The 13,930-nt window shown below is 35.4% G+C and overlaps 1 protein-coding gene across 1 annotated transcript in view; it reads left to right on the top strand.

Annotated features, from left to right (window-relative positions):
• Positions 1-13,930, top strand: part of DNAH8 (dynein axonemal heavy chain 8) — a 147,484-nt gene that overhangs the window by 38,104 nt on the left and 95,450 nt on the right. Inside the window, exons 26-33 of the mRNA XM_021289465.2 lie at positions 344-551; positions 2,498-2,691; positions 4,124-4,250; positions 6,566-6,801; positions 8,817-8,921; positions 9,918-10,031; positions 10,607-10,669; positions 11,748-11,848. Of these exons, the coding sequence (XP_021145140.2) occupies positions 344-551; positions 2,498-2,691; positions 4,124-4,250; positions 6,566-6,801; positions 8,817-8,921; positions 9,918-10,031; positions 10,607-10,669; positions 11,748-11,848 (1,148 nt within the window). The remainder of the gene's footprint in view (positions 1-343; positions 552-2,497; positions 2,692-4,123; positions 4,251-6,565; positions 6,802-8,816; positions 8,922-9,917; positions 10,032-10,606; positions 10,670-11,747; positions 11,849-13,930) is intronic.

Genomic DNA, 13,930 nt, shown 5'->3' on the forward strand with positions numbered 1-13,930 from the left:
GAAAAAGGCTTGTAATGTATTCCCACACCCTATAAAAATCATTATGAAGATGCTGTTTAAAATGTTGTTGGAATTGTAAAAAATAACCATAAAAAACCACAATAAAACTATCTTACACACACGCTTGTCATTTTACCCATAGTATGGTTGTAGAAATAGGTCAGTAGAGTATGTTTCTTTTCTTTAGAGGCAATCCTTAGCAAGATGAATTGTTAAAGTTACATTTTCCAGCTTTTCTTCTGGGACAAGTTCTGCGGTTCACTATGGGTGGAGTAAAACTGAGGTCTTAAAAAATGTCAATCAGTTGCATTTATTTCAACAATATTTCAACTGTTTTAAACAGATAATTGTTCCCAGTTTAGACGATATACAGCAAGCAATCAATCAAGTGATGCAGTTAATACTGGAAGTAAGTCGTGGAGTTGCTCAGTGGGGACAGAGACATGTACAAAAATCTAATTTAAAAGCAGAACCAGGCACATGGCAATCATCTTCAGCAGGCTTTGGATCACCAGGAAAAACAGACAAGGGAAAAAGGAGCAAAGGGGAAAGTAAGTGTGTGTTTGTTTGTTTGTTTGTTTTTTCTTATTTCAACTTTTTACTTTAATAAAAATGCCGTATATAAATATTTGTGAATAAACTCATTTTTCTTTAAAGAGGCCAAATCTAGATTATCTTGAATTATTTGGAGGAGGGTTATTTTTTTTAATTAGCTGTATTTTTAAGAAATAGCTTTACAGGCTTACATAAATGTTAGAACAATGTGAAACAATAAGCAAAATATCTTAGAAAAATGCTGGATTCTGAATCTTATATTTAATTTGAGGCAAAGTAAGATTGCTAATTCATCTTTTTACATACTCACTGTGGGATGTAGCCATAATTGTATAGTTGGAACCATAAACAGTGACTGTTCACTAGCTCTCATTGGAATATTGAGAGTAAATACGAGCTATTTTAATGGATTATAAAACATTCCAAGTGTTTGTTCATGTGAATATTCTGACTGTAGATAGATCTGCATCCATTCTAGTCAGATACGTTTTTCCTTAATACTATTTTTAAACATCTCCCCCCATGTTCTTTGCAAGCATCCACAAAAGCCCAAATATATTTTTACCATCTTTTAGCTGCTTAGCTGAGCCAGTGATCAGCAATACAGATGTATCTTTATTGTGATTCTTTTGGAAAATCTTTAACAGTTTGGAAAGTTTTTCTTTCTGATAGTCCAGAGCTGGGACTTCATTTTACTGATGTGGTTTGTATGATTTTAAGCTCTTTCATGGGCTTCAAGCAGGGTGTCAGGGACTATCATCACTAGACAGACATAGCCTTTTCCTATGCTGTATCAAAATACACCACCAGCAAGTAACCACTTTCATGTCCTTAAACTACTTGTCAGCAACATCTGGGGCATATGTTAATGTTTGGTCACTGAGATCTGTGTAGTACAGTGACAAGGATAGGTGGATCAATCTGAGACTTTGTTTCCAGTGAGCAGATCCCTGAAAAGGTCTTCAGACTAAAAGAGAACTTGGGGTTGCATTAAATCCAACTCCACTGAGCAATGTGTGTGGCAGGAAGAGTGGATTTTTCTTCTCCATTCTCTTAAATCTGTGTCAAATGCTCAGACATTGTTATGGCAGAAGTGACTCATTAGATATCAGGTCTATATTGACCCTGATTGTCTCAGCAATTCGTCAAAGATGAAAGAAGGACATGATAAATTGCATTTTATTTTCTTACTGTTTGAACTTACTTGTAGTTCTTAAAAGAGACAGGGCTTCTGTTTCAACATCAGCAGTGGAACTGGAACAGCTACTAGTGTCTAAACTGCCTTTGAAAGCATATTTGGAAGCAAGAGGTTTAGGAAAATCTCTAGATTGTCCTTTCTCTCTTTCTCACTTTTTTTTTTTTTTTTTGCTTTTCTCTTCTTCATTCAGTTCTAACCTCTTTCAGACAAGGCTTAAAATACTTTGATATTACCTGTTTGTATGACAAGTGCAGCTCCAAACCATGACAAACTATTTCTTGACAAAGTTAATCATATTTTTGAAGTCATTAAATAGAATGATAAGAGTTATCGATTTGAAGCATGTTAGAGTTTAAGAAACTTACACGCTTTTAAGGGGTTTATACAATTTAAAACTTTAATTATATGATTTAAAAAAGAATATAAAATAACACAGACTGCTTATGAGGCTTTGCCATGTTCTAGTTACAATTAAATTACAGTGGAAAAAATAAATTTGTGAATTAAGGTTATTTTCTTTTAATTTGGAGACATTTGCTCTAGATTGAATTTGACCTAGCTGCATAAAGCCTGGCCCTTGGTACTTAATATTAAACAGTCAGGTAAACATTTGAAGAAGGACAATTAGACTTACTGAAGGCTAATGAAGGCTTGCATTGTTTATCTTGACATGTATAAGTTTAGAAGAGAATTCTAACCAGATTTTTAATGGTTCGTTCCTTTACATATAATTTTATTTTACAGGAGTTGAAGGTATTGTGATCGCCAGAAAGCAAAGAAATTTTTACTCAGCCGTGGCAGAAAATGAAGATATTTCTAAATTACTTGTGCTCCTCTCTTCGTCTGTGAATTCTATAAGAGAAGCAGCTAGTAAAGTTCTGCAGGACTTTCAGAAATATAAGGAGCTCTGGACAGAAGATAGAGATGCCAAAATTCAGGCAAGTTTAATAATGATCACCTACATGACTGTTCTTCATTAATCTTACCTTTCAAAATCAGAAAACATCAAGGAAAAAAAAGTAGAAAACACATTAATAGCTGAAATTCTGTCTTCTTAAGAGTAGTATATTTCCTTAGCAGAAGTAATAGTATACTACCTAATTTTTGTGATGGGGTTTGGCTTTTTCTGCTTCTGTGCCATTCTAGAAACTGATAAACTGGTCCTAGTTTTGCTAATTACTTTAATTTTCGTTTGATGAACTCTGAATTTTAGGCCACAAGGAATTACCCCAGTCTGACATGATGTATATCAAAACCCAAAGAAATTTCCATAGCATCGGTGCTGATGATTGTGCACTTTTCTCCATGGAAAGCATTTACTTTTAGTTTAATACATATTTTTATTCACCACCCTTCCTGTAGTTAGTTTGGGAGGTGAGCTCTGCATTTTCTATTCCAAGTAACATCCTCTATTCAATTCTTGGTTGTTTGAACTCTCAAGTGTGCTAAAAAAATCAGCATCTACTACAGCAACAAAAAGTCAGTTCCAGGAATTGGAGGTCTCTGGGACTTCTGCTTCAGAATATTTCACACTGTTCTTCTAACAATAGAGTTTTAATTGTGAATTTAAATTCAGAGGCTCAGTAGAAGAAAGTTGGTTTCTGTAACTACTTTATATGTAGAGCTGAGAATTTACTGTTAGTCTAATTATCTAATTAAAATTTTAATATAATCAAATAAATATTATTAGTTTGATCTAGTTACTACTGAAGAAAAGGATACTGCTGCAGAGAAAGCCTCAATAACAATGCAGTTAAGTTTTATACACACATGCTCTAGTTTCTACATTCTTTCTTCAGTGCTATGATAACCCTTTCAATGCCTGTCTGGGTAGTCTCAGACAGAAGAATAGAAGCAGGAAACAGCTTTCGGTGTTTATTACTTGCTCACAAATGTAGCTACATTGAATGTAGCTCTTGTGTAACATATCTAAAATACAGCTTTTCAGAAACCCAAAACCTTTCATCACTTGAGTTCTGCTCACGGAACTACTTAGAGAGTGTTTTTTATTGTGATTATTTTGCACATAACTGGGCTAATAGTGTAACCTCTCTGTGTGTATTTTTTGGATCTCTCTTTCAACCCCTATACTCACAAAACCAGTAGACACTTAATATGTTTTGGATATCTGTTTCTCTATTAAATTTGATTGGAATTTCCCAACAAGCTTGGGAGTTACTGACAGAGAAATTGATAAACATGAATGCCTCATCACATGCATTTTACAATGTGTTAGTAAGGCTACAGAAGGCTAAAACCAGATATAATATTGGTATATATTTTCAGTAATTCCCGAATAACTGTTGCTGCTTGTTTTACCAGAAGTATGTAAAAGGGCATTTGTTGATTGACATTTTAAACTACACACAGGAATTTTTTGCTACTTGTCCATCTCTGACTGATATTAAAGAACAAATACTTTACTATGCTGCATTTGAGCAAGAGACAAAAGATTTAAACCCTACTATTCTACTTGGCCCAGTTGAATTGCATACAGGTATGACATTTTCATCTGTTTGTATGTGCAGTGTTATTTTGTTTGTTATCTGAAATAGATGTTTACAATATGAATAGAATTACTGAAGAGACCTCCCTGACTGGTCAGCCAGGGGTCACTCAGACCCTTCTAAGAAATCTGACTTGAAAAAACTCTCAATTCCCACTGCCTTCTCCTCTTTGGAGTTGTGAAATTAGATTCTGTCATGGCTGTGAAGTTGTTGTGGAGACTTGCAACGGAGCTAGTGGATGTGTATTGACACTGATTTGATCATCTCTGGCACTCCTCTTTGGCACCAGGTCAGCTAGTGATTATAAAGAGCATTGGAAACATAAATCACCTTCTTTGCTATTGGCACAAGACTAGCACATAGCTGCATTAGCTTCTTTTTTGCTATCAATGTTTGTTTCAGCAAGAGATATGGCTGCTCAGCCATTCCCATGTTCAACATCCACAGCTCTCAGAATATTCTGTGCTTTCCTCTCCAGCTCTGGTTTTAACAGTGGAGTAGCTGTCACCAAGACCTAGTGTTGAAATGTCTTCCCTGACATAGCATGTGTTCCTCAGTTCTATAGAGTACTGTGCCTCAGTACCTGGCTTTCTGTGACCCTGACAAAGTGGTACTCATTGATCATGTATTCTGAAGAAAAATCTGGTATGAAGAAATGTATTCTCTTCAAACAACTGCTTGCTGAAGAATTAAGCTGTTTGTGCTATGGCAGAGAAATAAGGATTTCAATGGCACTTATCCCTCCTACCTCACAGACTGTTATGTAGCTAACATGTCCTCTCTGGATCCATGTCACTGTTCTTTGTTTTTTTCTACTTTCTGTGGCAGACGTTATCATGGTTGTTATCTAGGGACAAGTAGTAAATGTATCCCTTTGCAAATACTGGTGCGGTCATGTTTCTAACAAGCAACCCCCATCTTCTGAGAGATTAGATTGATTAGATTAAGAAATTACCTCTGTGCAATTTGACTTCCTCTTATGTCACAGAAGACAGAAGCTGCACACTGACCAGAGTTCATTTCAGGATCTAGCTGGTGTGCTATCCCTAGCTTTCTTTCAGTGAATATGCAAAAATGTCACACTCTTGACTGCATATCCTCATCCACTTCCTGAATGCACCTTCTTATTAATGTAACCACTCTGGAGCTGATTAATTCACTATAAAGGTCTTGCTGTATATTATTTTATCCAAAAGAATATGGTTTTTGTTGATGATCATATTACTCCCTCATCTGTGACCACTGCATCAGAGGGAGCCAAATACTCTATGTTCAGAATAAGGATATTAAATTGTTTTATGATCTGGGGAAGCAGGTATTTTTCTCAGATTCAATTTAGGTTTGGAAATTGGTTTATTATAATGCACATATTCCACCTTCTAGACAGGACAGAATAATTTTCTAGAATTACCCCGGCCTCCAGGAATCAGATTTTTTAATGCTAATAGCCACATTATCACAGGAGAAGCTACAGGGTGTTTCAAAAAGATGGACCTAATTCCAAAGTTTGGCTTGCAAATGGCTGAGGCCGGGGGCTGTTTGTGCACTCGACAGGCATCTAGCAGTAATCACTTGAAACTCTGTGCGCTACTCTTTCAAGCGGTAAGAGTTTCATTCATGGACAGTTCATGGTTGCAGAGATAATAGTGATTTCAAATTGGGTGCATCTTTTTGAAACACCCTGTATATCTGCTGCAAATTTGTTTTGTGAATAGAAAAGTTATTTGCTGCTAGTATGTTTCAGTTTCTTTCACCAAAGTACAAAATGCTACTTATTAAAATCCTAATTTATTCTGATAATAAGCTAGAGTGCCGATGATTGGCTTTTCTGTGTCTTCACTGTCGGTTTGTGTTTATATATAAACTGCATATGATATGATGTGACACCTTACAGTTTTAGTTGTGAAGTATTCCAAATCCCCGTATTGAAATCCGCAGATACCATTTCCTCAGTAGTTATAAACTATTTAAACATCACTGATCTTTATACATTTGGCTAAGATATACCAAAAGTATTCTCTGAGAATCTACATTAATATGAAGACCTTTTCTTCTTTATTCATCTTCTCTATATGTTCTGTTAGATAAATTTACCAGTATGCTTTACAGATATCATGATATGCAATTAAACAACATTTAAATAAGTTGAAATTATTTTGTAACTTTTAAAATGTAGTAATTGGATTGCCTACCTGCTTTTCCTAATTGCTTTTAAAGAACCGTATGTGATGATATGGAGGGTTTTTCACAGAAAAAAAAAAAAAAGTAGATTCAATTTTTCATTTATTAATTTTCTGTTAATCAGCACCACTGAAAATAGCTTTAGCAACTGAAGCCAAAGCCTGGAAGATGCTCCTCTGCCAGTACATGAATGAGGAATATAAAAAGAAAATGACAGATATGATGTCATTCATAAGTGAACATTTAAAGAAATTGGCTCGACCTCTGCGTGACTTAGATGATGTCAGATTTGCAATGGAAGCTTTATCTGCCATACGTGATAAGAGAATCGAAATGGATATGACTCTGGGACCTATTGAAGTAAGATGACTTTTAATTTTTTATCTTGATAAAAGTGTTATTATATGATAGGAGTCATAAGATGAACTGAGACCCCAAACAGTTTACTGTCCTGAAGGATCTAGGCTGGAGATGGGAAATAAAGCAATATTTTTGTTGTTATTTTTATTATAAATTATGAATTCATTGTTAGATACTTTGCTAGATACTGTAGGAATGCAGACAAGAAAAATAATTCTCAAATAAATTATAATATAACAACAGTCTAGGAGGCAACATGCAGAATAAAGCAGATGAGAATACAAGGGAGTAATGCTCTCCCTTTTGCTGTGTGCTTTTCCATTAGCCTTAATCCTCGTTTTAACTTTTCTGTATTTATAAACAAACATCTTGACCATATAACCCCTCTAAATATAAGCAAAATATATTCATGGATCCACACATCATTGTATGCTCTCAGAAACTTGCAGCATTCTTTAAGTTTTCCCTCTAAGAAAGAAGATAAAAGAAGCTGATTTTTATATATACTTGGTATTGATTACCACATTCTGAAACAGTCGGCGTAATAGAACACATTTGTTTTACACTTTCATCTGCCTTTTGGAGAAGAAATTGTATTGTTCTAACACTTTCTTTCCTGAAGACTGTTCTATTAACATGATACCAGACTTTCAGTGGATTGTTGTCACTTTTTTCTAGTTTTGTGTTACGAAAATCAGTGTTCTCTTAACAATTTATGTGGTAGTTTGTAAGCCAGGAATGGTACAGAGACTGAAGGTAAATATAACCAGTTCTTTGATCCAAAAGGGGTAGACATTAAACAAGTGAAGGAAGAGCCTGAACAATTATTTCAACATGTAAAGTAATATTCAGGTCTACTAAATGTTATTTCTTAGCTTGACTGTCTTCAGGCTGAAGCCATGGAAGTGGTAATCATTTATTCTGGAGAAGGAAGGTGCACGAAGTATTTTTATCAATATATATAAGTACTTGATGGGGGCTAAGAAGGAAGAGAGAACCAGAATCTTTTCAGTGTCAGGCAGTAAAAGGAAGAGTCAACAGGCACAAACTGAAATACAGCAAATTCAATTTAAACTGAAGAAAAATTTACTGTGCAGGTTCTTCAATGCTCAAACAGATTGCCCAGAAGGGGCTGTGGACTCTGTCTTTGAAAATATTCAAAACCTGACTGTACATTTTCCTGGGCAACCTGATTTAGGTGACCCTGCTCTGAGGAAGTTGGACTAGTCAATCTTCAGAGGCCCCTTTCAACTTCAGTGTTTCAGACTACACCTCCCCAGAAGCTGAATAGGAGAGAAATCTAAGTGCAGATATCTGCATGGATTAGACAGCTGTGTTTATCAACCATCATAAACCACACAGAGTACAAGTTGTGGGTCAAAGGAGCAGCTAGCGTAATGCATACTGCTGTTTGTCTTCATTAGCAAATCTTTTGCCTACCTGTTGAGAAACTATAAAATATAAAAATAATCTTATTGTTAGATAATGGCATGTTTGTAGGAGGACGAGGATGAAGCAGAAGATATGCAAACAAACTGCAAATGACGACAAGTGATATCTATGCAGGCATTTGATAGCTTGGCAAACATAGTAATAAATATCTTATAGATGATATGGTAAAACATTTAGAAATGTGTAGTTTAGTGTGCCTAGTTATTTAGCGTTAGGAAAAACTAATCAAAATCTACATTCAGGTGAAATGTATATGACTGAAATAAAAATACTATTGACATATATTTTATATATTTTAAATAATAAATTTAATTTGTTTGTATATTTTTTCTAGTATTTCAACCAAGATATCTTTCAAGAAATATTTTTTGCTGTTGTTACCTAGTTCTTCATCCATTATCCTTATTTAAAAAAAAAAAAGAAAAAAGCCCCCACAACAAACAAATATTTTTGCCTAAATTACTTGAACAGATTTTCTTTAAAATGTTTCCTACAAATTAGATCTATGTTCCTACAAATGAACTTAAAATACATCATTACTAAGGTTTACTCTTTCTATCTAGGAAGCCTATGCCGTTTTACATAGATTTGAAATTCAAGTTACAAAAGAGGAATCAGAAGGAGTTGATTCACTCAGATATTCTTTTAATAAATTACAGAAAAAAGCTGTAAGTATATATAACTGTGTTATTTTCCATTTGTCTTCATGTGCTTTTTTCAGTGTATAAATGACAGTGTGCGCCCAATTGGCACTCCAATCTGTTTTCTCCTTCTTGGCCTCAGTTGCACACTATTTTCTATACCTTTGATTACTATGTCCATTTTCTAATTTTATATAACTCTTTAGTATGTAAATATTATTGTGATTTTTAGATATATGCTTAAAACCTGCAAGAAAATATATCTCTGCTCTTTGTACTCTCCTTCCTTTCCAGGTTTTTGTAATTTTTGTCTGATCAGGAAAATTTCTACCCTTAGATTACCTGATTTTTGAGAAGTGCATTTTCTCTCAGTGCCCTTACCCCTAAGTGGTGATTGTGCATTTACTTTTATTGCTTAGGGCAGCCTTATATCCCTCAAAAGCTCAACGTTTATTGTATATTTTCTATAGTGTAGAAATTTAGATGGAAATATGTAGATATCTGTTGGAACAATTAAAGTAGATTCTGTCCCACAGATTAGTTGCTCTGAAGCTCAAGAGTATATTTTACATTTGCATTTCATGTAGCTCTTGATTCTTTCTCTCAAGCTTTTAAACAAAGAATAAGTAAGTTGTTAAAGAGAAAACTGAATCATCCTTGAGGAAGAGAACCCAAGCACTTTGGGGTTTGAGACTTTTTTTGAAGGGAGAAAAGAAAGGGAATAAGATTTTTCTTTTTCCTGTGTCCTTTTATTCCCCCGCCCCCTTGTAATGAAACATATTCAGTTAAAGGTTGAGGGGAGATTTTATTATGTTATTAATAGTTCTGTTTGTGTGTTTCCCCACTTTTCATCTCAAAAATTGACCATATAGCACCATAAAAGGAAAAAACCCATATTTCTCTTCAAATAATTTTTGTTCAGAATTTAAATAAGTTTTATTTACAATTTTTATTTATATTTAACTCAAGTATCTGTTCCTGATATTTAAAGGAATAACTTTAATTTTAATATTTTTATGTCAGATCAGAGTTCAAGATGAGTTGGTTCAAGTTCAGCCTAAATTTAAGAGTAATTTGCTAGAGTCAGTCGCAGTTTTTCAGGAGGATGTCACAAGCTTTGCCATGTCATATGAAACGGTAAATTAATTTAACAGTTACCTGTAAGACTTGTATTTAGTTTTTTAATATTTTTGGTTTGCAGTAGTTAGGTGCCAGAATTTTATTCTGCTAAGCTACTGAGGGTTTGACACCATGGTTGCTAAGCAGTCATCATCGTAGGTCAAACTTTTCAGTATGAAGAAGCAGTAGTGCACACAACTCTGAAAGGAAAGAAAATAATCACTGGTCATACAACTTGCATTGAAATCTTAATTTAGAAATTAATTTAGAAATTGTAGCACATGTTGTGGCATCTTTGCTCATACATCAGCATTAAAAAAGATTGTCTCAAGCCACTCACTTTCAACAAAGGAACAAAATATGAAAAATGAAAGTCTTGTCCTATTCAGTTTAATTACGCTAAAGAATTTTAAATGTCATAGAAGTTATCTTTTCTTAGATTTACCATGATAAGTATTGCATTGCCAAGATACATAACTTTATTGAATTTTGACTACCAAAAAATAATCATTTTTTAATGACCTGTGAATATACAGTGGCCTTCAGTCACTTTCAGAACTAATATTCAATTTTTGTTACTGCTTGTTTGAAAGGAAGGACCTATGGTACCAAGTATTCCACCTCAGGAAGCCAGTAATAGACTACAGATCTTTCAGGTAAGAAAATAAACTGTTGAGTTTCCGAATAATTAAAATTAGAACTGCTATTGCTTAGCAAAACAAGTTTAGAAAAAGACACATGTTACAACCTTTGGTAAATGTGTATTTGTGGGTGTTCTGTGTAGTATAGTGTTAACTTCTATTAGGCAATGTTTTCCTAAATGTAGAAGGATTGATTTGATTGATTGATTGATGTGTAACCTTGCATTTTGTGAGCAGAAATTATTGACTTGAAGTAATAAAAGAAGTAGAAGAGGAAAGAGTCAAATACATCAACTGAATAATGACTGAAAAGAAGCTGGGTTACATATTATTCGCATTAGCTAATACTTTCGTCTTTTAAAGTTCATATTTTCCATTAGATAATTGTCTTTGGAATTTATATTTGTTTGTTATGAATCTTAGTTCATGGATCCATAACCAGGTTTTAATATTTTTTAAATCCTTCTTCCTTTCTCTGCAAGTTACAGTAGCTTGAAGATTTTTTCAATAAGACTTTTGTCAGTGTCTTCATATTATGTAGATTGTAAAAAGTAAATTCAAACTTTATGAAAAGCACTAACTAACAGAAGGTGCTTAAACTTCCTAATGCATCAAATACATATTGAAAATGGAATGATTTTGGTAAAATTGACTGTATTTATTATTTTGCCAAAAGAATGCTGTGTAGTTATGGATAGTAATACCAAAATCATTCTTCTTTCCAATTTTGAATGGTGATCATAGCCTTTGGACAACAGTTATACTTTGAAAGTAATTGTATTTTTTAGTACTCTGAAGTGTTTTTCTCAGACTGTAGATTTTTTCTCAGTGATGTGGAATTAATTTCACATCCCATTTTTATAAAATGCTTCTTCAAATTACTGCTTCTGTTTTCACTATTTAAATTCAATATATAAATTTGAGTATTATATTACATGAGAACTGTTCAAAATTTTAGATCAAAAATATTTTCAGACAATTAAGTATGCTTCTAATAGAGTTATTTCAAGACAAGTTTAGAACCGTTTAATTATTTAAATTAAAACTTGTAAAAATTTTTTCATTTTGTCTCTATGAATCCTAATTTTATCAGGCTAACTTTGATGAGCTGTGGAGAAAGTTTATCACATACTCATCTGGTGAGCAGTTGTTTGGATTGCCTGTCACAGACTATGCAGTTTTGCAAAAGATCAGGTAACTGTGGAAATACAGCTGTCTTACGTGTTTATTAAGTATGTTAGAAAGGCTTACGGTACATCAAAGAGGAAACTATTACAATATGGAGGGTTTCCATTTCCTTAAATTAAAAAAAAAAATCAACAAACATTTTAGAGGTTTAATGAATTTTACAGTAAAGAATAGTTGTATTTATAATGGTAAAAGTACCATACCAGATTATTTTACTGCATGTAAATACCGTATAAAGGAGTAGAATATCTTGTGCTAGAAATATATATATGCTTTTATATAAGTAGATGAATAAATATAGTATTATATATTCAGATATGGTACAAAGAAAAAAAAAGGAAAGGCCAGTTTATCGTCATATATGAAAGATATAACTAGGACTTTTATGAAAGCTTAAATTTTTGGAGCAGCTGTACAAATGAGAATCAGATTCTGAAGTTTCTCAACCAGCTGTTTCAATGGTTTGATCATGAGTCATACCAGATGAGGATCTGACCCTTTCTGGCTGTTTTTAGGTTATCATTTCAGTTCACAGAGTGCTCCTAAAGTAAATTCACTCATTGTCTCCACTTGCCATACTTTGCTTTGCATTGCAGAGCCAGTGCAGAGTACATAAGCTAGGTTCATTTGGATGAATGGAAGTTTTATAGAACTAGAGTAAAGCAAAACTTCCCCAAAATATGTTTAGTGTAGATATTAGGTCCTTAGCACCGTCTGCTCTTTTTGTGGATTTTATTAGTGAAGTCTTCCTTTCTATATTAAGAAACATAAGGGAAAGGTTCATCTCGTAGGGGCAAAAGGATGCTGAGGCAGGAATTAGCTGGGCTCATTTGGAAAGCTTTAAACTAGGCTCGAAGAGGGATGGGGTTGTAGCTGGGCTTGTCCCAGTGGGGCAGCATTCTAGAACTGATGAGGACCGGGTGGCCTTCTATGCCCCTAGGGAGAAATTGGTGTGCTCTGCTCGCTCCCTGAAATGCCTGTACACCAATGCGCGCAGCATGGGGAATGAGCAGGAGGAGTTAGAATCCTGTGTTCGGTTGGGAGATTATGATCTGGTGGCAATTACAGAAACATGGTGGGACAGTTCACATGACTGGAATGTGGTCATGGATGGCTATGCCCTTTTCAGGAAAGACAGGCCAGCCAGGCGTGGTGGTGGAGTTGCACTCTATGTGAGAGAGCAACTACAGTGTACTAAATTCTGCCCAGGAGCGGATGACGAGCGAGTTGAGAGTGTATGGGTCAGGATCAAGGGGCAGGCTGGCAGGGGTGACACTGTTGTGGGCGTCTATTACAGGCCACCAGATCAGGCTGAGGAAGTTGATGAGGCCTTCTATGGGCAGCTGAGAGTGGCCTCACAGTCACAGGCCCTGGTTGTTGTGGGTGATTTTAACTTCCCTGATGTTTGCTGGAAGGACCATTCAGCCAGCCAGCCACAGTCCAGGAGATTCCTCCAGTGCATTGATGATAACTTCCTCATGCAGATGGTGGAGGAGCCAACTAGGAGAGGTGCACTGCTGGATCTCATCCTCACTAACAAGGAGGGTCTGGTCGAAGGGCTGCTGGGTTGCAGTGACCACGAGATGGTGGAGTTCAGCATCTTGTGTGGCAGGAACAGAATAGCAAGTAGAATTGCAACTCTGGACTTTAGCAGGGCTAACTTTGGCCTTTTCAAGCAATTGCTGGGGGAAATCCCATGAGCAAGACTGCTTGAAGGAAAAGGGGCCCAAGATAGATGGATTGCATTCAGAGATTGCTTCTTCCACGCTCAGGATCAGAGCATCCCCGCATGTAGAAAGTCAAGGAAGGGAGCCAGGAGGCCTGCGTGGTTGAATAGGGATCTGTTGGGTATGCTCAAGCAGAAGAGGAGAGTTTACAGGTCATGGAAGCAGGGGGCTGGCCACTTGGGAAGAATATAAGGCTGCTGTTAGAGGATGTAGGAAGGCAGCTAGGATAGCCAAGGCCTCCTTAGAATTACAGCTGGTGAGAGGGGTCAAGGACAGCAAAAAGAACTTTTTCAAATACATAGCAGATAAAACTAATACCAGAGGCAATGTAGGCCCACTGATGAATGGGATGGGTGCCCTG

Source organism: Columba livia, chromosome 3 (assembly GCF_036013475.1).
Source record: "Columba livia isolate bColLiv1 breed racing homer chromosome 3, bColLiv1.pat.W.v2, whole genome shotgun sequence".
Lineage (NCBI taxonomy): Eukaryota > Metazoa > Chordata > Aves > Columbiformes > Columbidae > Columba > Columba livia.